This window comes from Mycena indigotica, assembly GCF_014461135.1.
Source record: "Mycena indigotica strain 171206Taipei chromosome Unknown Mind.scaff0012, whole genome shotgun sequence".
Lineage (NCBI taxonomy): Eukaryota > Fungi > Basidiomycota > Agaricomycetes > Agaricales > Mycenaceae > Mycena > Mycena indigotica.
The window spans coordinates 124,354-150,683 of record NW_023503011.1 but is presented as its reverse complement, the minus strand read 5'-3'; the positions used below and the strand labels follow the sequence as shown (position 1 = coordinate 150,683).

The 26,330-nt window shown below is 50.2% G+C and overlaps 7 protein-coding genes across 7 annotated transcripts; 4 read left to right on the top strand and 3 right to left on the bottom strand.

The window, feature by feature from the left end:
• Positions 1 to 642: 642 nt before the first annotated feature.
• Positions 643 to 1,883, bottom strand: MIND_01210600 (Iron permease FTR1; the record flags this gene model as incomplete). The annotated part of the gene is made up of 3 exons (XM_037368613.1): positions 643 to 830; positions 881 to 1,474; positions 1,520 to 1,883. 3 exons carry the CDS (start codon positions 1,881 to 1,883, stop codon positions 643 to 645), a joined length of 1,146 nt encoding a protein of 381 aa, XP_037214581.1.
• Positions 1,884 to 2,118: 235 nt separating this feature from the next.
• Positions 2,119 to 4,407, top strand: MIND_01210500 (Fet3 protein; the record flags this gene model as incomplete). Its single annotated transcript, XM_037368612.1, has 9 exons — positions 2,119 to 2,391; positions 2,445 to 2,727; positions 2,783 to 2,991; positions 3,038 to 3,206; positions 3,257 to 3,405; positions 3,453 to 3,664; positions 3,714 to 3,999; positions 4,055 to 4,217; positions 4,271 to 4,407. 9 exons carry the CDS (start codon positions 2,119 to 2,121, stop codon positions 4,405 to 4,407), a joined length of 1,881 nt encoding a protein of 626 aa, XP_037214580.1.
• A 165-nt stretch (positions 4,408 to 4,572) lies between these two features.
• Positions 4,573 to 5,831, bottom strand: MIND_01210400 (uncharacterized protein; the record flags this gene model as incomplete). The annotated part of the gene is made up of 10 exons (XM_037368611.1): positions 4,573 to 4,635; positions 4,684 to 4,750; positions 4,798 to 5,010; positions 5,055 to 5,065; positions 5,113 to 5,159; positions 5,208 to 5,300; positions 5,345 to 5,385; positions 5,440 to 5,580; positions 5,630 to 5,658; positions 5,715 to 5,831. 10 exons carry the CDS (start codon positions 5,829 to 5,831, stop codon positions 4,573 to 4,575), a joined length of 822 nt encoding a protein of 273 aa, XP_037214579.1.
• Positions 5,832 to 6,435: 604 nt separating this feature from the next.
• Positions 6,436 to 8,415, top strand: MIND_01210300 (uncharacterized protein; the record flags this gene model as incomplete). Its single annotated transcript, XM_037368610.1, has 9 exons — positions 6,436 to 6,702; positions 6,748 to 6,895; positions 6,957 to 7,181; positions 7,228 to 7,300; positions 7,347 to 7,531; positions 7,585 to 7,662; positions 7,722 to 7,745; positions 7,792 to 7,914; positions 7,964 to 8,415. The coding sequence occupies 9 exons, from the start codon at positions 6,436 to 6,438 to the stop codon at positions 8,413 to 8,415; spliced, it is 1,575 nt and encodes a 524-aa protein (XP_037214578.1).
• A 335-nt stretch (positions 8,416 to 8,750) lies between these two features.
• On the top strand, positions 8,751 to 10,084 carry MIND_01210200 (Carbohydrate esterase family 9 protein; the record flags this gene model as incomplete). The annotated part of the gene is made up of 2 exons (XM_037368609.1): positions 8,751 to 9,416; positions 9,467 to 10,084. 2 exons carry the CDS (start codon positions 8,751 to 8,753, stop codon positions 10,082 to 10,084), a joined length of 1,284 nt encoding a protein of 427 aa, XP_037214577.1.
• A 69-nt stretch (positions 10,085 to 10,153) lies between these two features.
• On the bottom strand, positions 10,154 to 12,501 carry MIND_01210100 (BHLH domain-containing protein; the record flags this gene model as incomplete). Its single annotated transcript, XM_037368608.1, has 2 exons — positions 10,154 to 10,785; positions 10,842 to 12,501. 2 exons carry the CDS (start codon positions 12,499 to 12,501, stop codon positions 10,154 to 10,156), a joined length of 2,292 nt encoding a protein of 763 aa, XP_037214576.1.
• Positions 12,502 to 12,727: 226 nt separating this feature from the next.
• Positions 12,728 to 14,843, top strand: MIND_01210000 (uncharacterized protein; the record flags this gene model as incomplete). Its single annotated transcript, XM_037368607.1, has 5 exons — positions 12,728 to 12,954; positions 13,005 to 13,164; positions 13,209 to 13,885; positions 13,909 to 14,151; positions 14,198 to 14,843. 5 exons carry the CDS (start codon positions 12,728 to 12,730, stop codon positions 14,841 to 14,843), a joined length of 1,953 nt encoding a protein of 650 aa, XP_037214575.1.
• Between the last annotated feature and the right edge of the window lie 11,487 nt (positions 14,844 to 26,330).

Sequence of the window (26,330 nt, the reverse complement as noted above, 5' to 3'; positions counted from 1 at the left end):
GCAAGCTGATGATGATCTAGATCTGCGAATCCGCACAGTGCTGGCTCCATAAGTACACAGGGAGAGAAGTTGTTGGGGCATGATTATAATAGCCACTCATGACCACGGGTATATTATTATACGAGGCAAGAAGCGCTCGTGTGTCTTTGTAGGAACATTAATGCTTCGAGCAAGCAAGCGTTTTGATTTCTCGTTGGCCAAGATTACATACCGACTCGGATCCAGGACCTTCACTGTGGGTCTACGGCAACGGTGAGCCATATGTTTTTTTTTTCTTTTTGCCGACGTGTGACACACACTGTAATCTGATATGATGACTGTGGAGGTTCTTTCTTATCGCAACGCTCTCCGAGTCGGATCAACTTTCTCACCCTGAGTGCATCTTATCTGATTGTTACTCTTCTTTGCCGACGTTGCTCCTGATGAAGTCAAGTTCTTTTTACCCGTTCCCCGCGGCATGTTTCAGAAGTCGTATCGTAGGATATCATTTGTGACAAGACGAGATACGCGGCAAAAGTGGTTCACTCAGTCAGAGTCACCGTTTCTCGAGCCAGATCGGAACGCGATTCAGAGAGCGAAAGGAGCATATTCAACATTTGGAACTACCTAAGCCGACAACGTAAGATTTTTGACTCCCCAAGATTATTTTGACTCCTCGGTCACTGACTGCTCTGCTGCTGCTGCTGCTGTACGCTCCCTAGCGATACGACGCCGAGCGCCGGCTTCCGACTCTTTGCCAAACATTGTAGTACGGCCCTCGCGGAATTTCATCACCACAAGCGTCACAATAACTGCCAGCCAGTAAAAGACGTAGGACAGGACCGATCCAACTAATGTGATATATTAATAGGAGGAGGTGAATGCAAGCAGTTTAACATACGCGAAGCACTGTTTGTCCATCCGAATAGGGCATTGAAGACGCTCCAGCCTTGACCGTCGAGGTTATCCTCAGGATTGCAGCAATTGAGATGCCACACGTTGCCTTGAACGCGGAAACTGCCTGGTCCGTTGCCGCCAGCATCATCAACGTCTGCACCCAGCAATTTGTTGAACGCATTCTCTTCAAAGGCCCAAACCGCACGGGAAAAGAGTCCGGCACCGATGAGAAGGAGAAGATTGGTCATGGCAACGAGGAAGATAGTGAGGGTTGTCCGGGACGCGAAAGTGTAGACGAGGAAGCCGATAATCAAGCCACAAATAAGTCCAACGATAGTGGCAATTGGAATAGAGGTCGCGGGCTGGCCCAGAGACACGCCTCCAACGAATACGACGGCTTCCATGCCCTCTCGAAGTACGGTGATAAGGGGGAGAACGAATAGAGCCCAACGTCCGACTTTGGTTGACCCATCGGTATGGGCCTTTTTGGAGAAGGCACGCTCGAGCTTGACGCGCCACTTGGCCTTGGCTCGGTCCATACGGAGCATAGTGACCCCCATAACGAATATCATTAGAGATGCGATGAGCATGAAAATGCCTATTTCAAGTTGGTTAATGGTGAAGGGCATTGCTGTCGACATACCTTCCCAGAGCGCCTCTGATTTTGCCCAAAGGTCCGAGGCCTGGGTGAACCACACCGCAATGAAGGCAGCCCCAATGGCTAGAGCGAGTAGCAAGCCGAGCGCAGCACCAGCGAAAATTTGGATGCGGAGCTTGCGAATGATAGCGCGACGTTGTGCGGGGTCGTCCTCGGGGTCATTGGTCGTGACTTCCTCCTTGCTGTCATCAGAAGAGGCATGGCTGGGAGCCGTGTTAGCGAGCCGGCCAGGCCCCTCATACACGATCTGTTCAGCAAGACCGAGTAGAACAGAGACGATAATTGACGCCTCAAGGGTCTCGCGGAAGACGATGAAGAAAATCGGGATGGAGAACAAGTTTTTGCCCATGGGTGTAGAGGGGGGGGGAAACAAGACTAGCAGTTCCGCATGGCCAGGAAGGATATAAAGTGTGACAACGTTGCCGGTAATTCGGGAAATCTGATAAGATTTATCTCCATGAGTTGAAACTTGTCTTCTTTCGTTCCCACACACACGCGGTAAATAGATCTAGACCGGCATATCAGATAGGGAGATATAGTGTCAGTAAAAAAGCCTCACCTCCATTCCTCCTTCTTCGGAAACCATGAGGTGCCTGCTCCATCTTCTTGTCGCCGCCTCTCCTGCCCTCGCAGCTGTCCATGAGCTCTGGTGGAACCTCACCTACGTCGAAAACGTTAACCCCGACGGCCTCAAACCTCGTCGTGTGATTGGAGTGAATGGCACCTGGCCACCCCCGCCCATTGATGTGTCCACCAACGACTCGTACATCCTCCACGCCATCAATTCTCTCGATACCGTCTCCTCAATTCATCACCATGGCATGTTTTTCAACGCGTCTTCATGGAACGACGGAGCGGTTGGTTCCAACAGTTTGCTCAGCCTGCCTGCCATTTGACAAAATTTCGCTAGGTCGGCGTGACAGAGTGTGGATTTGGGAAAAATGCGGGCGCATCATATTCAATCGACATCCCCGGCAGTGGTCAATGGGGTACTTACTGGGTTCATGCCCATTCCTCTGGCCAATATGTCGATGGTCTGCGTGCCCCGTTCGTGATTCGTCCCAACAAGGAGGTCCACAAATACGACGAAGAGTTCACCGTTATACTGGGAGACTGGTATCACGACGACCATAGTGTTCTTATGAAGCAGTTTGTTAGCATCGCCAATCCTGGTGGTGCAGAACCTGTCCCCGGCAAGTTTTCGGTATCACACACACACAATCGAAGATGCTAACCTTTCTTCCTTAGATTCCGGTTTGATCTATTTCGCTCAAAACGGGGCATATCTTGGACCCAAAAGTGGCACCTTGCCTCAGTCGGGAACGTCGGTTGGATTCAACGAAAATGCAACTCTGCCATTCCAGCCTGGCAAGACCTATCGTTTGCGCATTGTCAACACTTCCGCCTTTGCTATGTTCTTCTTCTGGATCGATGGCCATGATATGCGAGTCATTGAGGTATCTACAACGATGTTAGTTGTTCCGCGTTGACCAGATGTTATAGGTTGACGGCACTGACATTGAAGAGTTCCCGATAGATTTGGTAACCCTTACAGTCGCGCAGCGATACTCCATTCTGGTAACTGCTCGTAACGACACCAACGCGAACTGGGCTGTCCACGCGAACATGGACACTGACATGTTTGATACAGTTCCTGATTCTCTGAACCCGAGTAAGTCTACAGCCCGTTGGCATTTGAGCGGGGTTTAATGATCGTTGTAGACTCAACGGCGTCCATCACCTACTCCAACTCGGCTTCGTTGACCAACCTTGGGACGATTGCAGCGTACGGCGATGTTAACGACATCAGTATGGTCCCAGTTCAGGTTGTGCCGGCTCCTTCAAAGGCCGATAAAACGATAGAACTTGAGGTGAGTTTTCCTGTGTTCAATGGACCGCACTGAAACGAGCATGTTAGGTCCTCTTCGATACTATGGACGACGGCACAAACCACGCTATGTTCAATCTCGTCACCTACAACCCTCCGTTGACCCCCGCCATCCTCAGCGCTCTCACACTTGGCCAAGATGCAACTGTGGAGAAGGCATATGGCCCCCTGAGCTTTGTTCTCAACCATATGGACGTCGTGGACCTCGTCGTTAAGAATGGAGATGCAGGGAAACATCCTTTGTGAGCTTGTGTCTATCCGCTGACTGTCTGGTCGTTGACATTCTTGCAGCCACATTCACGGCCACAAATACCAGATCGTCGCCCGCTCGTCTGACTATGCTTCGAGTGACCCGTCCGTCATTACCTTGGCCAACCAAACGAATCCACTCCGTCGCGACACAATCCAGATCACGAGTGGGGGGAGCGCAACGTTACGATTCATCGCCGACAACCCGGGCGTGTGGCTCTTCCATTGTCACATCGAGTGGCATTTAGAGGTCGGATTGGCTATCCAACTTGTTGAAGCCCCAATACAGGCACAACAGTTTGCGTCAAAAGTCCCTTCATTCATCCAGGTATGGGTTGAGTTGTGAGAGTAGAATTGGATCATTCAAAAGGCATGCAATACAGGACAACTGCAAAGCGTTGGGGTTGCCAATCTCTGGTAATGCGGCAGGCCATTCAGGAACGGAAGATCTTTCTGGTTTGCATCTTGGACCATTCCCACAGAACAACGGGTGGCATTCAAAGGGGATTGGTGCCATGGCTGGATGTGTCTTGACCGCCGTTCTTGGTCAGCCCGTTGCCATCTTGGATTGAGGCGATTGACTGAACTGGTTGATTTAGGAATGCTGACTGTCGTTTGGTACGCGCTAGGTGGTAGCATAACGGATGAGGAGGCGGAAAGGGATGCACGAGCGGCATTGGCGAAGAAAGAACAACGGGGTCGCTTCTTTGGAATATTCAAACCACGGTCGACATAGGACTGTCACTCACAAAAATTAGCATATGGATTCTGGAGAACGAGAATGAGAATTGACGAGTCGAATTTGTCGTCACATGATCACGATACACAAATGACGAACACGAGGATGGAAATTTCCTTTCCTTTCCATATATAGTTTAATGACCTATAGACCACGACCATTTTAAGCCAGATATTTGCTATACGCAGCAGCCCACGCCTCTGTTCCACTCGTTTCAATGACATCCTAAGCACACAGCTAAGCAATTCGATATCCAACACGATCATAACTCACGCCATGGCACATGATCACTCGTTCGGGAGCCCATTCAAGCACTGTTTTTGCATCTCTGGCCATGGCCCTATGAATGGTCAAAGTGCTGCTTCCATGTTATGAAAACTATCTTACTTCTTATCCTTTCCCTGACTCCAGACAAATCGCTTATGCAAGCTGCCAAATGGTTCTATCTTGCCAACGAGAGGAACATGGGATTTGGATGGTCGAGGTGCCTTGCTGTACTGTTCCGTGCCAGGGAGGTTGAACAGAAGATCAGCAACGATAAGGGTCCTCGAGGCGACATGGAAGAATGCGATGTCCTTGTTAGCGAATCCATCGAAGTAGCTGCCGAGTGTGAGCGTGTGCATGCGATTATTTTCTGGTCTCACCAAGCATATATCTATCCACCGATGAAGATAAACACTTCCCATCCAGTTTGAATCCTACCTCCTCTTCGAAACCATATTTGGCTTCAACTGGATCGGCGCCATAGACTACGTTTCTATGTCAGCTCTAACTTGAAGTAGAGCGAACGCACAGACCTCCATCAAGAACTAAACCTTCCTTGGCTTTTTTCGATACCAGGGCAGCCACACCGATCACTTTGGCATCCGGATATACCGTTTTGAATTGACCTGCGGTCATGAATACGGGGACTAGGAATGACGGGATTGCACACCCAGGTACAAATGGTGTACAGCATCCGCGCCGATGATCCATCTATATACCACTGGCAGTCAACAAGAGGAATAGAAGGTATGAAGCATTGCAGACTTGACAGGCCCTAGTTTGTCAATGGTAGCTTTTGTGTCTTCGGTCAGCGGTGTGGAAGCAAGAACCCAAACGTCGCCAGTTGAAAGCTTGACTGCTGTAGAGCGGCCACCAAAAGGCAGAAGACCAAATCGAGAGAACGGTCTAGCATTGTTGACTTAGAATTTTGAGAGAGCCGTAGAAGAGAAAGTACTTGGAGAATATGGTGATAACGGGCGAAATCTACACCAAAGATGCTTCAGAATTGGCGACTATGGACACATAGGCGCCTGGCGCACCTCGCGTATCACCAATTCAGCAATATTGGGAGTCGCCATGGCGGTTCTGTTCTGAAGAGGGGTGGATGCGGGCTGGTTTGCTTGCTGCACCAAGCACGCGTACGAGTGACGCTTCATGATCAGTCAGGAAGTTATAAGGTTTGTTATCGGCCTGGGACGGTGATGATGTGGTTGTTGACGGATAGTCATTGAATATTGAATGGCGACGGCATTTCACTGTGACTCATGCTGGCCTTGGCCTTGGCGTTTGCACATTTTTTTGAGAGACTAAGTACTGTTGAAGTGAAGAAGAGTGAAGAGAATGCGTCACCATGGCCGGCAATCAATGTGATTGATGGGAGCTTTATTTTTATCCAAGTCCTCTCTTTCCATCACTTATATGTATTTCGCGGTCCAACGACAGCTTGCCTTGAACGCCTTGGGCGATGGAAAGTCAAGGGCGAAAACTTTCTACAGCCTCAGGTCCAAGAAAATCAGCATTATCGACTGAATCGGGGCGCAGGCAAGGCCACCGCATAATTTCCTGCTGTGTGAACTCGGAACAGAAGAATTGTGAACGCAACAAAGAACCATATAACGGCAGCAATGCTGCGCATAAAAGGGTGGCAGTGTTACTAGAGCCAGCTTTTTCACCCAACTCCCTCCACGACACTCAGACTTCAGTCCTCCTTTCGCTCTTTGGAATAACACATTCGCTACGACCCACTTATCACCTATTATCATGCCCTCAGCTAGATCTTTGGGCGTACTGGCAACCCTTGTTGTCTCTGCTAGCGCTACTCACAACTCATTCAAACGGGTGCCTCAGCATGCTCGTGTTGCTGCGACTAAGCGAGCGGAGAGCATTTCTGGAACTGCCTACTACGGCTACCAGAATAATACCATGAATGCCTGTGGGACTTACTCCGCCGACGCCGACATGATCATTGGAGTCGGGGCCAAATACTACGGCGATATCAACACCGTCTCTGACAAATGCTTCCAACACGTATGTTTCCCTCGCCTCCAACTATCTGCAGCTGATTGCCACAAGATCTCCGTCGCTCTTGCCTCCGACCCCACCAAATCCATCGACGTGACTCTCACCGATGTGTGCAAAGATTGTGGGGCAGACGGCTCAGTTTATTTGTCCACTGCTGCTTTCACTGCCCTAAACGGCGGCTCGCTTGATGCTGGAGTTTGTGCGTCACTATCAAATTTCTCTTGCATCGCCACACAAGATTGATCTACTATTGTACTTAGTGGACGTGACATGGTCTTTCACTTCGGGCAATTCCAAGTCTGGTTCCTCTTCTTTCGCCTCCGACTCATCTTCGTCCGGCTCCGACTCAGGCCCTCAGGACGGTAAAACGGTGATCACGTCCACCGTCGAGGAAGTACCTCCGCAGACGATTGCTCCTTCCAAAGCCAAATCCACTGCCAGTGCCCCAGTATCCACCGCCAAACCTTCCAAGCCAACGTCTCCGTGTAAGCCTCTATGCTTCATCAGGCAGTCGATTCATGATTGCTTTAGCGGGTCCTTCCTCCGAAGGCTATAAATTGACCAATAAGCTTGAGGGACAGGCATTCCTCGACTTCTTCAACTAGTCAGTCAAGAGTATTTTCATCAACTCAGATTTTATATCCATCCAGTGATTCTGGAACTGGCGATAACAATGGAGTCGCCAACTACGTGAACGGCGTCAAGGAAGGCTTAGCGTATACTTCGAATGGGAAGGTCATTTTAAGTGTGGATACCGAGGAGAAAGTCTCTAGCCGTAAATCGCTTAGGATGGTTTCGAAGAAGACCTATAATGCCAAGGACCAGAATCTCTTTGGTGCGTTCATTCAAGTCTCGACTTGGTCTTTCGAATCTTAATCCGCACTGTAGTATTTGACATCAAATCTATGCCATCAGTATGTGGCACCTGGCCTGCTGTCTGGTTCACTGGCGCGAATTGGCCATATGGTGCGTTAGCAGTCGTGCGTGTGAGTGTGTGGAATTTGAAACTGAAAATTCTATGGTAGATGGTGAGATAGACGTAGTTGAAGGTGATCCCTGTGAACATCTGCAGACATTCATTGACCTTCTCTGCAGGCGTGAACGCGTATAACAAGAATATCTACTCTGTTCACACCGGCTCTGGTTGCTCGGTCTCTGACTCGGCAGTCAAGTCTATGTCCAAGGTCACTCTTCTGGAAGCAACAGGTTTCAGTTGCGGTGAGTTCTCTTTACTTGTGTTGCTCAGAATGTTGATGAACGTGGCCAGATGCTACGACGGATCCTGGCGCATGCGGTTTCAGTGACAACTCTGCTGCGACCTTCGGGCCCGGTTTCAACGCTGCTGGTGGGGGAGTCTTTGCCCTACAATTTGATACCGATGGAATCAAAATGTGGTTCTTCCAGGCGGGCAGCGTTCCTGGTGACATAACCAGTCAGGCACCCGCGCCTAGCAGTTGGGGCGCTCCCAAGATGGCGATCTCCCCCTCTACCTGCGACCCGACCAAATTCTTCCATGATCTTATGATGGTCGTAGACACTAACCTTGGTGGAACATTCACCGAGGGTGTTTGGGGTGTTGATGGCGCTGGTGGTCAGCAGACGAGCTGCAAGAAGCAAACTGGCGTCAACACTGCCGCAGATTTCGTTCTCAACCACGGCTCTAAGTTTGGGGATGGGGCTCATTGGGAAATCAACGGGTTCTACATCTACAATCGGTAAATATTCAGACGTCCGCCCTTTTGCTATCGTATCGCACGGACACATTGTTTATACCAACTTACAATCATACAAATACTCGCTTTTCTGCAAAACCTTACAAGTCAGCTATGGCAAGATTTCTAGTTCGTCAACCTCACATTACAGGAATCGCGAGCTACGCCAAACGGCGTTCACTAAGTCGGTGGATCCTGGGGATCACCTTTGCGTTGCTAAATCGATCAAATGCGTGACATATCAACACACTGACTGTGACAGGACGCGTCTAGATGGAAATAAATCTGGTCACATGTTTGATCACTCACTCACGTTTGTTTGTTTGCCACCATCTTAGCACCATGAAACGTTGTCGTAGCCAGTCTCCAGAGGCTCCTAGGAAGCGGCAACACGTTGCGGACCCACCGCGCTCGGAAATGATGGCTTCATGGCTCTCCCCTACAGATTCACCGTCAAATCCATTCGGAAGGAGTCGATCGTGGCAAATGATGCAAGACCTTCCACCACCGACCCCGTTCTCAAAACATCTAACACTACGGTTTCAATATGTGCGGCGTGGCTCCCGGACTGAGCAGGACAATGTCATGCCAACGGAAGGTGTTTACCGTATCGTCCAAGTCCCAAAAAATTACACACTGGTCCATCTTCGCAGTCTGGTCTGGTGGTTGTTTGGTGGCATATTTGGGATCAGCCCCCCTGAACCACACGACTCGGCGCTCCATATCGACCCATATGCAGTGGAAGATGACGAGGAATCGCCGTACAAATTCGAGTTAAAGAAGGCTATAACAATGTCGAGGCGACCAGGACAGATAAAGAAAGGAACAACTTGGGCAATTGCTTCAGGTCTACTGGATCCATATCTATATGCTCCTGATCAAACCGAAGACGAGGAGGCGGAGGCGGAAGGAGAACTAGCTGATGACCGGCGTTGGATGGCTGAAGAGGATGTTACCCTAGCTCATATTTGGCCAAACGGCCTCGACGTGACCCGTGGTTTTGTCTACGTATGTATCATGATTCCTTTTCTTGTTCAAAAGTGACATGAGTAATCCAGACCCATAATCCGTTTCTTCAAGTCCACATTACCATCAATACCTTGTCTGTGCCAGCCCGCCAAGGTAAAGGTCGTGATCCATTCGTATTCATCGCCCTCGGAAACGCGTATCTCGACCCACCTTTTGCTTCTCCAGAAACCGGACCGCCACCACTGAATTATCACTTCAAATTCAACTCGGCAGATATCTGGAATGTTTCTGACGCCTTTCGAGATTTTTACATCAAAAATACGGTGTTACCTCTGAGTACCTACCAAGTCGAAGACGCCGTTCAACGCGATGTGCCTGAAATGACTTTTCTGTCATCAAGTCCAGCACGCTCATCCTCGCCAATGGTGTCGACGCCATTATCAAGTCGACAAACACCAGATCATCACGACCCCTTCTCGAGTTCGCCTTCTTCGTTGAATGCGACATCTACCCCAGCACCAAGACCGGCTCAAAGGAAACGAATTATGCGTATGCAACGGCAAATTGGTGCACTCAGTCAAGTGGTGGTCTATGATGATAGTGATTGGGAGGAGGCCATAGAGGCGAGCAAGATGGGAGGTGAGACGGCAGGACGCGTTGGTTGCCCAGATCAAATGTTTTCTGGAATCTGGTCACCACAACTCTGAGTGCGTAAGAGCTACCTGTAAATTTTGCACCCAAGCCGTCCGATTATATCTCATGCATTAAAGACAGAATTACTTAATATACTGTTGATCAGTAATGAGGTCAATGATCCGGTCTCTCGCCTCTTCTACCTCGCCACGCTCAAACACATCACTGCTCCCAAGAAGTTGTCTCAAGAGAAAAGCATCTGAAGTCCCGAAAGATTCACCAGATGAAAGACGTCGGTAAAGAACGGTAGCCTCAAGAAGCTTCTCTACTTCATGCTCACTCTCGTCGTTGTTGGGAGAAAAGAGGGGCGAGCCCCCACCGATGACACGTCCAACACGGGCAGCTAATCTGGCCACTGGACCTCCCAAGGCTTGGACAGAGTCGAGCATCTGCTGCTGTTGATCGGAATCCGCACTAATATTTCCCAAAACTTCGTCCACGAACAGCTGCGCTGAGAGGAAGCGAAGCTGGTCAACTGCGAGACTCTGTTCCAGACTGCGTATAACCCCGCTTGTCGGCCGTGTTGCATTGACTCGCTGAACAGCTTCATCAACAGCAAGCCCAATGTTGTGGTCCCACAGACTCTGAGAAAAAAGCTTGCCGATAACGGGAACCGGATGCAAGAGGAGGGCTAGCAGACGACGGTTGGAGGAGTGTGTCGAAGAGGAATATAAACGGATAGCAGTACGGATTCGAGTTGTTAATGGGGTTGAACCTAAGAGAAAGGTTTGCATAAATATGTCGACGCAGAGGAAGAGAGAGAGAGCATACGGTCAAGGATACAAGCTTCAGCATCAAGTGCAATGCCAGATGGCGCGAGGACTGTCTCATCGCCGCTCATGCTTGACAAGGAAAGTTCTGTCCCTGCTTCATCCGTGTCTGTCTCGTCTGAAGGTGCTGGACTGGGTGGAGCCTTTTCTGTGACGGGAACAATCACAGTATTGGCAGATCGTAGTCGTAGTCGTAGGTAAGCACTCCTGCTTAAAGGAATGAGAATGCTTGCCAACACGACTATGCTAACAAGCAGATGGAAGAGCTGGAGGAGGCCGAAGGTCTGGCTTGGGGGAGGGAGTTGATTCAAGACATGACCTTGATGAGTGTGATTGTGAGGTGAAGGGGGAGCGGAAACATTCGCATTAGCGAAAAAAGAGAACAAGGCAAAAACTCCCAAGAGATACTGGCGGTGAGGTTCTTGCTTGAGGGGTAACGATGTGGAAAGCGCGGGTGAAGGTTCGATAGATGGAGGAGGCACAATTTTGCGCGGACGGCCACGTTTCTTCTTCTCCCCCTCAACGACAGGTGTGACTTGTTTGCGTTCGGCTTTGGGCTTTGTCTCAATCGAAACCTTGGGTTTCTTGCGTTTTCGACCAGAGCCATCGTCATCCGATTCTTCTTCTTCGTCATCCGCCTCTTCATCAATAGGAATGTTCTCTCCAACCTCATCTGTCTCCGGCCCACCGAACCGAGCAGTCCACTCGCGCTCCCATTCCCGTAGAAGCTCATTCCCGCCAACAAGACCCCCGAGTAAAGTCTTGAGACCAGCCAGCTCCCGGGAAAGACGATGCTCTCGGTTTTTCAAAACTCTGATATACTCCACCGCTTTACCCAGGACATTGGCCTTTGAGCATTTACGTGCGACCTTGACACCATCAACATAACCACGGGCATCAACTATATCTTCGCCGTCTTCAACGGTGAGAGCTTCTCCTGCCTTGATCGCAGCAGCTCGGTCGACAACTCGTAGTGCTGGAACGGCCGCGCGAAGCGACTGGATCCGTGCATTCAAGTTAGTGCGATAACGCCTTTCAATGGTAGTGTGACTCGTCTTGGGTCGCGAGGTCGTCGTTTGGGCGGCTGTCGGCGCAGCTGCCAGAATGGGAGCAGACACTGGCACCGTAGTGAACACAGGAGAAGGGTGCCCTTGTGCCTGTGGGTGCTGTATAGGAATATGTGGTTGATGGTGATCATTGAGCTGAACAGCAAGCATAATTCCCGCACTCTTTCGAACACGGCTAGCCAACTCGGTCGCGGGGTCTTCATCGTTGAAGTCGGAAGAGGGCGGCGAGTAAGCCACATGAGGCGAGAAAGATCCCGTTGTAGATCCACTTTCAGAAGAAGCGGCAGAGCTGAGATGGGGGGAGCCAAAGCTGAACTGGGGGAATTCAGCAGTGTATTGGTAGTTGAGTGAGGCAGGCTCAATGCCAACGTTGGGATCGAATGAGATGTCCAGAAGTCCACCAAAGTCAACGTCAAAAGTAGCATCCATTTTAACGTGGTCCTCCGGAGTTGTCCACATTCCGTTCAGCGAGCTCCAGTCGGGTGGTGTTGCCGCTGAATCCGTATCCGTATCGGTCGGGGCATCATGTTGAGAGCGATTATGAAGTAAGAGGTTCAGAGGGTCGCTGGGGTCAAGGTCAAGGTCTTGGGACATGAGCGTTTGCGGACAAGATGGAATTTCGGTTCGCATGCTGCTGGAATCGAACGAGGTCAGAATCGTAAGATTCCGAGCTTGTCACATCAAAAATTGATTGAATAATATTGCTTATGTATGCAATCATGGAGTGATGTCTCAACCTTTTTTTCGATCTAGATAATCTTGTCCCAGACCACCTCTTGAAAGCCTAAGCTGCATTTTTGCGCTGCTTAAACTTGATAGGATGCCTCCTTCAGCTTCTAAACAAAAACGCCTTGCTGAGAAGGCAGCTAAGAAGGCAGCTGCTGAACCAAAAGGCGATGATTCGACCTCCGGCACCCCCACAGGTTCAACGCTGCAATCTCGCAACGGCAGTAGCACCAACACGCCAATGACAAACCTTAGCGCTGCCAATAGCCAAGAGAACCTCACGATTACGACTATGGCAAAGCTGAACATTGCGACGGACAGGTCTGTCATCGTCTTTTCCATTTGAGTGTTTTTAACCCCAGCTGCTCTAGGAGCGCAGCTGGTGTACTTGTTTCCGATGTGAAAGGGCGAGATATCAAGATCGATGCATACACATTGTCTTTCCATGGTCGACTGCTCTTCGAAAACGCCGAAATTCAGCTCAACTACGGCCAAAGATACGGCTTGTTAGGACAAAATGGCTCTGGAAAGGTCTACAGTCTTCGAAATCCGAATCGTGACTTACTCCATCCTAGTCAACCTTCCTTCAATCCATTGCTGCGCGTGATATCGAAATACCACCACACATCGACATATACCTTGTTTCGGGCGAAGCAGAGCCGTCAGAGACAAATGCGGTCGATTTCATTGTGGCTTCAGCCCGGGCTAAGGTAGCGAAACTGGAAGCTCATATCGAGCAGCTTTCAATGGCGGACGACGTGGACGAGCTGGCGCTTGATGCTGCGTATGAACAACTCGAAGAAATGGACCCATCCACGTTCGAAACGAAAGCGGGCAGCATTCTCCACGGATTAGGCTTCTCTCAAACGATGATGAAGAAGCCCACTAAGGACATGAGCGGTGGTTGGCGCATGCGTGTCGCACTTGCTCGTGCACTCTTCGTTAAACCACATTTACTCCTCCTCGATGAGCCCACGAATCATCTTGACCTCGGGGCGGTCGTATGGCTCGAAGCTTATCTGAGCACCTATAATCACATTCTCGTCATCACCAGTCATTCCCAGGATTTCATGGACAGTGTGTGTACCAATATCATGGACCTAACGCCGAAAAAAAAGATGGTCTACTACACGGGCAACTACACAACATATGTTCGCACCAAGCAGGAAAATGAGGTCAATCAGATGAAGGCGTACCACAAGCAACAGGAAGAAATCGCTCATATAAAAAAGCCAGTTCCTGTTTGCGCACAGTGACTCCATCTAATCCTAGTAGGTTTATTGCGTCGGCGGGAACATACGCCAACCTTGTTCGACAAGCTAAGTCGAAGCAAAAGATTATCGACAAGATGGAAGCAGCCGGTTTGATAGAGAAGATTGAAGTTGGCAAGCCATTGCGTTTCAACTTCGAGGACGTCAAAAAACTGCCACCCCCGATCATTGCTTTTGACAGGGTAGCCTTCTCGTATTCGGGGGCCAAGAAGGACTATCTGTACGAAAACTTAAGTTTTGGTATTGAGTAAGTCATTATCTCCCAAGGAGACACCCTCTGACCGATTGCCTAGTATGGACGCACGAGTAGCCATTCTCGGTGCCAACGGAACGGGCAAGTCGACGTTATTACATCTGATTACTGGCGCTCTACAGCCTGTGGAGGGAACGGTATCCAAACATGCTGCACTCAAATTGGCGAAATACTCGCAACACAGTGCGGACCAACTACCCTACGACTCTTCCCCCATCGAATACTTCCAGCAGCTATTCTCTCAGCGATTCCCGGAGATCGACTTACAGGGTTGGCGGTCACAACTTGGCCGGTTCGGTCTCTCGGGTGCTCATCAAACCGCCCCGATCAAACAGTTATCGGATGGTTTGCGCAATCGAGTCGTTTTTGCGCAGTTGGCGATGGAACACCCTCACATCCTCCTCCTTGACGAACCAACGAATCATTTGGATATGGAGTCCATTGATGCGCTCGCGCGGGCTATCAAAGAATTCGAAGGCGGGGTGGTTATTGTATCGCACGACTTCCGGCTGATTTCGCAAGTGGCGGAAGAGCTTTGGGAGGTCGCCGACCATACCATCAAAAATCTGACCAAAATGGACATTAGCATCATGGATTACAAGAAAAATTTGGTCAAGCAGAGTAATGCGGCAATTGAAAAGGCAAAGCTTTTTAGTAAATCAACCGGGGGGAGAGGCAGGGCATAAGTAGAGTACATTGTATACATTAGATGTTGTACCACCTTAGGCCTCCTTCAACGTAGACATTTGATAGCATCTTCTCTATCTCTATCTCTTCTCTATAATATTAAAACACTACCGTGCCGGCATTGACAGAAAGTCACGCGTTTTGATTGATGGCACGTGAAATTCATGTGACCACCGCTCGGATACCGCCCGCCGGTCGCGAGCCGCAGGCGAGCGGCCGTGTGGACGCTGGAAGTTCCTTTTCTTATTATATTCCATGCCACAGGCACGGACGGTTATACTTGTTTGATTGAAATTCGGACATTCTGTTCTCATCGTCACGTGCGAATAACTACTGCCTCTCGACTTCACCGATGGCGCTGGCTCGACATGCTAACCAGGACAAGGTACACGCGTCACCGTGGAGATTGTCGTAACTAATAAAGTAGATGAGCCGTTCCATTTCGTCAATGCCGCCTCCACCGTCCCCGAGCAATTCCACTTCTGCTGCCTCCTCCACACAGCTAACAACGACACCTTCTCGCCCCCGCAAATACTACCCCGACTCGATTGGACGAGTTCCTTTGCATAGAAGAGGCACATCCAGGACTTATGAACGTCTTGAAGACCTTTTGCGCGAAGCAGGCTATCGGGAAACTCGAATCGTCACGCCAGAGACTGACAGAACGAATCTCAGCAGCCCAACCGTCGGTGCTCAGGTCGTTGGCTTTTTGTCAAATTTGGTACCAAGCCGGTCATCGAGCTTACGACAAGATAATGAGCCAATCTACTCTCCCCCACCTTCCCCTTCTCTCAATCGCACGCCCCGGCCACCTAGTACAAGTGCCACCCAAAGTTCAACTTCCCGACCATCTTTCAACTCGAGTAGCAGTCATGCTGAAATACGGCGACATCAGTCGAGCGATTCGTTTGCCTCTGTTCAAGCCCAACCTGCTCCCAGAAGAACGATAAATAAGCAGCATGCTCCTTCTGCATCGCACTCAAGTGAGTGGGTGTCGCCATTACCGGTCGCGCAACATCACCAACCAACACCCACCCGCGCCTCAGCATACCTCCGTCACATGACATCATATGAGCGATCGCAGAGTACACCACCACTCCCTGCAACGTTTACTCGTTTGACGGATGGTCCAGAAGACGATTCAATTCTCAGCCCGACATTATCGCAGCGAATGCCCATTGGTTGGATAGACAATGTTAAACGGGCCAAAGAGTATTTTGCTGCGGCACCCCCATTACCCGTATCTGGAGCACCAACACTTGAGCAAGACATATCTAACAAGACAAGGGGTCGGCTGAGCGACCGTACCAACGCTGCAGCTCCGGTATTGACTACACGTCTCAGAATCAGCAAAGCTAAACGGAGCGAAAGTCAGGTTAGCATCAGCAGGGTGGTTTGTCGAAGTCGCGGTTCGTCGCCTGTGCGTCGGGATGGTAAAGGTAAAGCTCGCGAGGCCGATCTAGACTTGCACGGCCAATTGGAACTCCCTGGCCATGATGACCGCTCGCGGTTTATTGCAGGATGGGGAACGTCCGATACCTCTGGCCAATTGCTCTCCCCACCTCGTCGAGATGTTGATGAAGACTCGGCGAGTGATATCTCATCAGACGGAGAAGAGGAGATCACGCTTGCGCGAATACTTGTCCCCGGTATCAATCAACCGCCTGCGATCGAACGAAGCCGTTCTGTACGCAGTCTACGTCGGTGTCTTGAGCTGGACGGTCATACCACGAACATGGCACCTCCTGTGCCTTCTTTGCCCAATTATACCGCTACCGGAAGTGGTCGATGGAGTGTTAGTTTAAGCTGGGGACGAGCCAAGGACCAGACACGGACACCTGGAGGGTATGACGATGATGATAATGTGGTCTGGACCTCTAGCAAAGGCGTCAGCAGGCGCCAAAGAGGTGGGTTACCTGCCTGGGCAAGCTGAGGTCTTAATGGGAATGTTTTTAATACTTTTTCCATTGTGGAATACCAATAACCAATTAATATCCACAATCTTTAATCTAATATATGATTTCTTGTTAATGGTTACCTGTTAAGTGCTGTGCAAGGACTGAAGGGGAGAAATTTAAAGTCAGAAGAGAACTCACAAGGCTATCACTGTCAGGAGAACCCCCTATTCCAACCCTCCAGAGATGCCTGTCTCTGCTCTGGTGCACACTATTATGGATCTGTCAATATCCTCTCAATGGTTGCCCTTGGACCTGCCCTGCCCTCCGGGTCCCTCCCAGGCCTTCTGTGCCTGACAGCAGCTACAGACAAGTAGCACCTAAGTAGCACCTGCCTGTAGTTCCCACCTATCTTCTCTAATATGAAGTGAAAGTATACCTGACTGTCAGCCAGCTCATTCACTCAGGAATACTAATAAAAACATGACTACTGGTGAAAGGCCGTACTTATATGAGGAAGGGCTCATGATCAGGTGTTACAAATTGTAAGGGCAACCCTGGAGACTCCGACGAAAGCCTAGCAGGGGAGGATCCAAAGCGTGAATAAAAGCTACGGGAATACACGGAGGGACCGACCTAGCAGGGGAGGATCCAAAGAGAAGAAACTCTAAGGGTCCGCCTGCTAGGGTGCCAACTATATACTGGTTGTCCGTAACTGCCGACGTAGAGCGCAGAAGGCCTGAGCGGTGTCGCAGGCTCTGTCCCAAGGTGATCGTTGGGAGGGTCTTGATGGATCGGTGATTGTGCGGGCGAAGGAGGCTGTGGACGATGGTCGGGGTGGGTCGGAGCATCCGAGGGGGCGCCGGTTGGATGCGCCTCGGATGCGTTCGGAGGGTCCGAAGGAGGCCGAAGCGGGGGTTCCCCTGACATCACCCCCCCCTTTGAATGCGGCGTCCCGACGCATAGTTCGAAAGGGTAAGGAGTTGAAGGTTGCTGAGGCAATGTGTCGTGGTTTACCTGGGTACCTCCGATAGAAGTCCGCAATCTTGTCTGGCGCAAAGACACGGTCGAACCAAACCCACGAGTTGTGTGAAGCATCGTAGCCTTTCCACCTGACGAAATAGTTAAGACGCTTATACCTTATCCTGGCATCCAAGATTTCCTTGACTTCCCATTCGGGGACTCCGTCCTCTAGCTCGGGGGGCGGTTCGTCGTAGCCGGGTCGTCCATTGAAAGGGTCGTCCTGAGCGGGCTCGAGCTTAACAACGGGGAAGATGGGGTGGAGCTTGGAGTAACGCGGGGGGAGGTCGAGCTTGTAGGCACCTTTGCTAACCTCTGCGAGCACCTTGAACGGTCCGAGGCGCTTGTGGGAGAACTTCTCGGAGGGCCCAGTCGTTCTAATGTCAGAAGCGTCCAACCAAACCTTATCACCAACTTGAATATTCGGAGCGTCCGAACGTTTCCGATTGTAGTACCGTTTATACTCGTCTTTGGCTTTAACGAGCGCGGCCTTTGCCTCGGAGACGCCGTTAGCTATCCGATTGCGAAACTCGTTCACCGACTCCAACTCTGAGCGGGCGCCTGGCAGTACATATAGCTGCATCTATGCAAAAGATGTGGGTACCATCCCAAGGGGGTAATGCAAAAGATGTTGTGACAGATGGATTTCATGAATTTCTCACTGGAATCAAGAGATATGACTAATATAAAAATACATATAGGAAGATAAATCACCTTTTCTTTGGGCCGAATATTCGTAATATTATATTTGGTACTTATAAGCCCAGGGACCAAAAAATTAATAATCGATTAAGTAAGGTTGATGTAGCAAGATGCAGTCATCAAAAGCTCTGATGGCAATCAAAAATCGTTCCACATTGATCAACATACCTATATGCCATTGATCCCATCACCGATACCTTGATATAGCAGCCACAAACAAGAAAACAGTGTTATTTAATTTAATTTCTAAGTAGTTGCCCTCATCTTTTGCATTACCCCCCTAGGATGCTACCCACATCTTTTGCATAGATGCAGCCATATGAGCTGCGCCTGGCTCGAAAACCCATTCGGGGGAGCCGACTAGTATCCGTCATAAAGGGTACCTGTTGAGTGGAGGAGTGAACGTGGTTGTTATAGGCGAACTCAGCGGCAGGGATAAGCTCATCCCAGTCGTCTTGTTGGTAGTTGGTGAAGATCCAGATGTACTGCTCGAGCTCTTGGTTAACGCGTTCGGTTTGTCCGTCGGTTTGCGGGTGGTAAGCCATAGAGGTAGCCGGTTTGACACCAATTAAGCGCCAGAGTTCGCGCGTGAAGTCAGCGATGAACTGCGAACCACGGTCCGAAATGTACTTCTCAGGGGTTCCGTGGTGCCTCCAGACATTCCGATAGTACAACTGGGCGGCTCCGACCGCGTCTATTGTCGTATGGCACTCAGTGAAGTGAGCGCGTTTGCCAAGAGCGTCGACGACTACCATGACCGCGTCGTACCTATGAGCCTCGGGGAGCTCGACGATGAAGTCCACTGTGACGGTGTGCCAGCGTTCGGGGGGGGACTTCAGTCGGGTGTAGCTCTCCGTGCGGGAGCCTTCGGAGGGCCTTCGCGCGACAGCACAAGTCGCAGGTCGCGACGTAGCATCCGATATGGCGGGACATCTGTGGCCACTAGTAGTTGCGTGAAACCAGCTCTAGGGTTTTGAACCGACCGGGCGTGTCCGGCGACTCGCGTATCGTGGCAGAGCTCGATGATGCGCCTCCTTAGGTCCTTGTCTTTGGGGACTATGACCTTGCCGCGGAAGTACAAGAGATCGCCCGAGACGGCCCACTCGTCCCAAACGTGATGAGCGGGGGCCCCGAACTTGACCTCGGACCTTCAAGAGTTGCCGGGCCGCAAGCGCGACGGGCTCCTCTAGGTCAGGCTCACCGGATAGCGCTTCCTTGATGTCGCGGACAAGTTCGGACCAACAGTGACAGCCTCAAGCGCGCGAACGTGGAAAAGCTCAGGGTGCAAGAGGGTGACGTTCGAGCTGTCTTCGGAGATGCCGTGGTCAGGCCGACGGGAGAGGGCATCAGGGCGGCCCATCTGGCGACCGGGGACGTAGTGTAGCGTGAAGTCGAACCGAGAGAGGTACAACGACCATCGGGCTTGCCGGGCGGTTGAGGTGCTGCGCCTTCCGGAAGTACTCCAAGTTCTTATGGTCAGTCCAAATCTCAACTGGGTGCGTGGCGCCCTCAAGGAAATGCCGATACTCCTCAAGGGCGCGGATTATCGCGAGCATCTCCATGTTGTGAATCTCGTAGTTGCACTAGACATCATTTAAGCTCTTGGAATAGAACGCTACAGGGTGCCACTTCCCGTCCGGGGCGGATTGTTGTGAAAGAACTGCCCCCGTTGCATAATCCGAGCTGTCTGCTTCAAGTCGGAAAGGCCGAGAGTCGTCCGGGATCGCTAGGATGGGTTCTGAGACAACCGCATCCTTGATGGCTTGAAAGGTGGCAGCTTTGGCATCCCCCCAGGTCCACTTCTGGTCTTTCTTGGTGAGCGCAAAGAGAGGTTGCGCAAGGGCTGAGAAATCCCAAATGAACCTGCGGTAGAAGTTAGCAAACCCCAGGAACTGCTGGACGTCCTTTTTATTTTCGGGCGGAGGCTAAGCGAAGACTCCGGCGACTTTAACGGGATCCATTTCGACGTGGTTGTGAGAGATAATAACCCCCAGGTACTCGATTGACAATTTCTTGAAGTCGCACTTCTCCTTGCGGAGGTACAGCTTGTACATTCGGAGTCGCCGAAGGACTTCTCAAATGATCTCGCAGTGCTTGCGGAGGTCTGAATGTGCGATGAGGATATCATCGAGGTAGATCATAATATCCCCTGAAAGGATGAGATCCTGGAAAATGTCATTCATCATCGTTTGGAACGTCGTGGGGGAGTTTGTCAGGCCGAAATACATCACCAAAGGTTCGAGCAGTAACAACGGGCGAGGGGTCACGCGGGGGAGAAATTGGGGCGGGGTAAACAAAGCTATTGCCGAGCGGCGAGTCGGGGACTTCCAGAGGCAACTCGGTACTGGTAAGTGAGTCAGCTCTGAAAATATCACGCAAACTCATGAAGTACCTTTCATATTCTGGATCGCGCGTTCTATCCGACAACGGCTTCACGATCGGGGCTGGGCTCCTTGGTGGTGGTGACAAATACGCTAGGAGACAGTGGACTGGGGAACGCGCGCTGGAGCTTGCGCAGCAGCAAGAGGCGGCCGGGGTCTGTCGCAAGCAACTCGACGACCCTTTGCACTTCCTCCTCTGAAGGTTGTGGGGCGGCAAGGTTCCAAATGCCTGACCCGGGGGGCGCTTCCACGAAGTGCGTGAACGCATGACCACTAACTACACTTGGCTGATTGTCCTCAGAGTTATAGAGGGTTTGCGACGCGTTCAGGGCCACGTAATTGTGCGCCCACTGCCCACTGTCCGTCTCTGCCGCACCAAAATACACTGTCTAGGGCGAAATCACTAGCGATGGCCGCACATGAACTCGGTTCCCTTGCGCAAAGTGACGCAACTCACCCTCGACTGTTTCGCGAATCGCTTCCCCGACGTCGTTCGTGGTGAGGGTAGCATCTGCAGGACCGGGAGTGCGGGCTTGGGCCGTGGTCAAGAAAGTCGCAATGTCCGTGGGTACTGGGTGGAAATGCATGTGTGAGGGAGGTACTGGTGGGTGGATGACGGGGCTGGCGAGGTCAACGGTTGGAAGCATAGTGTCGCGAGTGGGCATTGTGTGCGATGGAGTATCGAACAAAGAGAATGTAGACTGTTTATAAATATTAACCTTTTCCCTGACCCTACCTTCCTCATTTAGCTGTTGCAGTCGCTCCGCTATCCAGAGGAGCCCAAGCAACATTGTTCTGATAAGAATTTCTCCCGCTAGTGCGATACAGCTTGAAAAATGTAAATCCCATTGCCCAATGTCTTTGTTCTCTCCTGTACTTCTTGGGTCTGGGTTTGTCGGGGCAGTATATTGTGCTTCTATTTTCCCATGACCTGTCGAACAGGCTTCGAATGACTTGGATACTCCGCTTCTGTCATATGGAGGGTCAATTTCTTGCCTTAATGAGAATGACTGATGCTGACTCAGCATTCCTTCTCCTGTCCGCTCGTCATACGGAATGGCAAGTAGTTCATACCTTGGCTGGCGTGTCTTATGGTCCTTGAATATAAGATATGTTCCTTCGGCTCGTTCATCAATGCTAACCAAATTTCCTCGCTGCCATGGGCGTCCAAGCAATAACTCAAAAGGAGCTATCTGGGAAACCCATAGGTTGGCAGTAGTATAGGCTGCTCCACACATGAATTCCACATCATTCACCATTCCCTGCAGTTTGCCCTGTCTACCATTCACATCATTAACATTTGTCACATAGCTCATGTCCACAGAACGCTTAATTTTAAGTGCTGCTGTGTCAGCCCTAGCAACATTTAATTGGGAGCCTGTGTCAACAATGGCCACAATAGGCACTCCTCCTGTCTGCAGTTCGATCTTGATCAGGATTCCATCTGAGGAATGTCTTGGCAGGTTGAAACTGGATAACTCTGGATATTGTTCCCGCGGTCCCATCAAATATGCTTTAACATTTTTGACTCGTATAAGCTCCTGTATTTCTGTGCGGGATATCCTTGGCAGTTTCCATAATTTCCCGAACACTCATGGTGACAGGCAAATTTAGAATTTGGCTCCGCAATAGCTTGTCGGTCCACGGTTGAACTGATGGCTGATTGACGTGTTTTGACTTTGATCTCTGATGCAGGAATTGATTGTTTCTCATGATCGTGAACTTCGTCTTTGTCCGATTTTAGATCATGATCTTTATCAGATTTAAATCGAACTTTCCGTGCATCGACAGGTGTCAGCGTGGGAAGCTCCTCTCTATCTTTAGAAGGCCTCGGATTAGACTTGACTGAATGATGTTTGACAGGTTCCTTAGGTAAGGGTGTTGATGGTGCTTTAGTGTTTGATGGCACCTTAGTATCTGCTGGCATATCTACATCCATTTGCAAATCTCTGATACTCCCTGCTGGTTTAGGGGGCGGTACATATGGCGGTATTTCTACGCCATCAAATGTACTCTTCCGGGGTGGTGTCCGAATTCCCGGTAATTCCTTGAATGTAGATTTCCGTGCAGTGCGAGTGCTAGGAACCGTTCGATCTGCTGTGTTAACCATGCGCACACGGTCCTTTACCCGTTTAGGCATAGTCAAATAAATTACATCATCATCTGAGTCCTCCTCCTCAGACTCTTCTTCTTCCTCTGATTCAGAAGTTTCTGTCCTGCCCCTTGGGTCAGAGTGCTGTCCATAGTAAGTGTTGGTGTCCTTGACATAACTCTTTGGAGGATCTGCCACCATGGTAAGTAGAACTTTGGGAATCTGACCCTCTCCCACCAGTCTGGCTATAGTGGTCATAGAGCTTTCTCCCATAACTTTAGGAATCTCACCTCCACTCTTGAGCTCCAACCTTTGTGTCTCTGGGTTAATAGTAAGAACCCCTTTGGCTATCCAGTTCTGGACATCTGGACAATTGTGACGCCGGTGACCTGTTTTCCAGCACGCATAGCATCGAGGTTCCCCTAAAGGTAAATTGTTAGGGTAAGTGCCTGCGGGTCGGACTGGCGGTCCCCGGGGAGCTTGTCGGAAGGGTGTACTTGTACCAGTGGTGGTAGGTTCTGAGGCTTGTACTGCTGGAGCCTTAACACATTTGGCTGCTACCCAGTCTTGTCCATAACCATAACCTTATAGAAGATAGGTGGATATTCAGGATCATCAATCTTCATAGAGTTGAGTTTACGAATAAGACTTGTCACCTCATCCTCTGTCCCTGTGAACTTCACCTTCTCAGGAGTCTCTTGTACTTGGGTGGAGCTGCTATGCTTCCTACTATGTCTCTTCTTTCGCTCCTGGGCTTTTCGAACCTTCTTCTTGCGCTGATACTTCTCAAAATCAGAAAGATCTTCAGACTCTGTCGAGTTATCATCAGAGTCCTGCAGATATTCATCCTCCGTCTCTTCCTCTGCAATGGGTACATCATAGTCCTTGGCGTTGATCATCAGTGTTTCGAAACGGTTTCGGCGGAAGCACCGTTCAGCTGCCTCATCAATTTCTTCTACACTGAATGGAAGGTCCTCATCAAGATTTTGTTTGATTCGGACATTCTGAATTCGTGACTCCAATATCAGTCTGAGACTTGCTGGAATCCCCAACCAGAAGTAACCATGGAAGTTCTCCTGGCTGAGATGACCATGTGCTAGAAGACTGCCAGCAATAGTATGGTACTTCAGATGGTACTTCTTCCACTGCACAAGATTAGAACAGCTCTTCTTCTGAGTCTTCTTGGTAAAGTCAATCAAGTCAGAGGGTTTATACTTGAACTTTGCCCGTTCAGCATCATAAAAGCGAAGGATTTCACTCTTCAGTTTCCGCCAGTTACTAGTATGATACCTGGACATAATCCGAATCACATTCTGCACATCGCTGGAACAATACTCCAACATGCCCTCGCATCGTTCCGTATCATCTGTCACTCGATAACGTATCATAAGCTTCTCATAGTGTCGAATAAAATGTTCCACCTCAGTATACTTCCCTCGGAAGGTCTTAGGTGCATCTTTAGATCCTCGAAGGGGCATATCATATGATGTACGCAGTGGCGCACTAAAAAGAAACTGGTGCCGCCATTCTTGGTGCTTGTCGTTCTGGAGAAGATGGGGGTGTTACGTGATGTCTCCGCCTAGGGTGAGCATAGTCTTCATCCTCTGAAGTACTTCCCCCATCATCTGGAAGCTTCCTACCTTTGCCCTTACCTTTCTGAGCAGAGGTATATGGTGCTGTAGCAGGGTTGGCCTTACTACTTGATTGTCCTGTTGTTTCTTGGAATATATTACTAGTTGATGGACCTGCTGCTGATGTCTTTCTCTTGGCATCTTCTGCTTGCATCTGCGCAGCCAGAAATGCATCATATTCTTCTTGAGCCTTGCTATCTGCAAACCCGTTAGTCATTGTCAAAGTTCTGGTTGGTTAGTAGATGAGATGAGTGTTGGTTGGGTAGATGTGGATTATTCCAAATATTCACCTTTGTTTCCCCTCGCGGTGGGCTCCAATGATGTCGTAGGGAAAAATAGTTTCCCTCTGTGTCTTCCTGGAAGTGACTTTATTCAAGGAATGGCACAGTAGTATAGAAACAGGGAGGTGAGGTGTATTTGGGAAAATGGAGAGGAGGTTGGATGGTGGTTGTGAAGGGGTAGTGTCAGGTTCAGTTGTCTCTGTTACCTAAATCTGTAGCTGCCTCCCTACGTGTTTACTCACTAGGGCGTTGTTCAGCTTGAACTCTCTCTGTTACCTGTTCCTGAAGTGCTTCCCTAAGTGCTTACTCACTAGGGTGTTGATCTGCGCAAGTTCTCTGTATAACCTAATTCCGTTGGTGCTTCCCTATGTGCTTACTCACTAGGGCGTTACTCTGCACAAGTTCTCTGTAACCTAACTTCAAGTCAATCTGTATACCTATGTGGTCAGTACTCGGCCGGAGTCCGCTCCGTCAGCAATCCACTAGGTCGTTGTTCCGTAAACTGTACTGTTACTAAGTTACCAGGGACGAATCCAGCTGATTGTCCTTCAGTAGACTTAGGAAGTTTGACCAATGTCTGCTCAAGTAATCCAAATAAACTATGGATGACTAAGCTGATGATAAGCCACAGAAGTAGGGTGGGAAGGATGTCAATTGATTCTGTAAATCAAGAGTGACACTGAGTTCTGCGCTAGAGGGTACTTACTTACTACTGAAAAATGGCCTCCTTTATATACCTTTCCTCACGAGAACTTCCTGCCATATTGGGGTTAATGAAATGACTCCAACTGACTCACTCTGACTCAACTGACTCAGTGTGACTCAGTGTGAGTCATTGAGGCTATGCCTGTCAAGAACTCCCAAATGACTCAGACTGACTCAGATTGACTCCAAATGACTCTTGCCCATCAAATCACCTATTCCTTGATGATTTCCCACAATTTCTGTCATGTGATCAATTTACTACTATTCCAGCCTTTGTGGGTATCTTTTTCCAGACACAACAGCGTGAACATTGGTAAGCGAATACAAATGAAGCTGACCTAGCAGGGGAGGATCCAAAGAGAAGAAACTCTAAGGGTCCGCCTGCTAGGTAGCTGACTATATAGGTAGCTGACTATATACTGCTTGTCCGTAGCTGCCGCTGTCGGGCACAGAAGGCTTGGGCGGCGTCGCAGGCGAGGTCCCAGGGCGACCGTCGGGAGGGCGTTGACGGATCGGTGATTGTGCAGGCGAGATGGAGGGCCGGACCGGAGTCGGACCGGAATCGGGCGCGTCTCCGGGCCGAAAGGGAGGTTCCCCTGACATCACCCCCCCCCTTTGAATGCGGCGTCCTGACGCATAGACCGGAACGGAATCGAGTCGAAGGTCGCGGAGGCGATGTGTCGTGGCTTGCCAGGGTACTTACGATAGAACTCCGCAATTTTCTCCGGGGCGAAGACGCAGTCGAAGCGGACCCATTGGTCGTGTGATGCGTCGTAGCC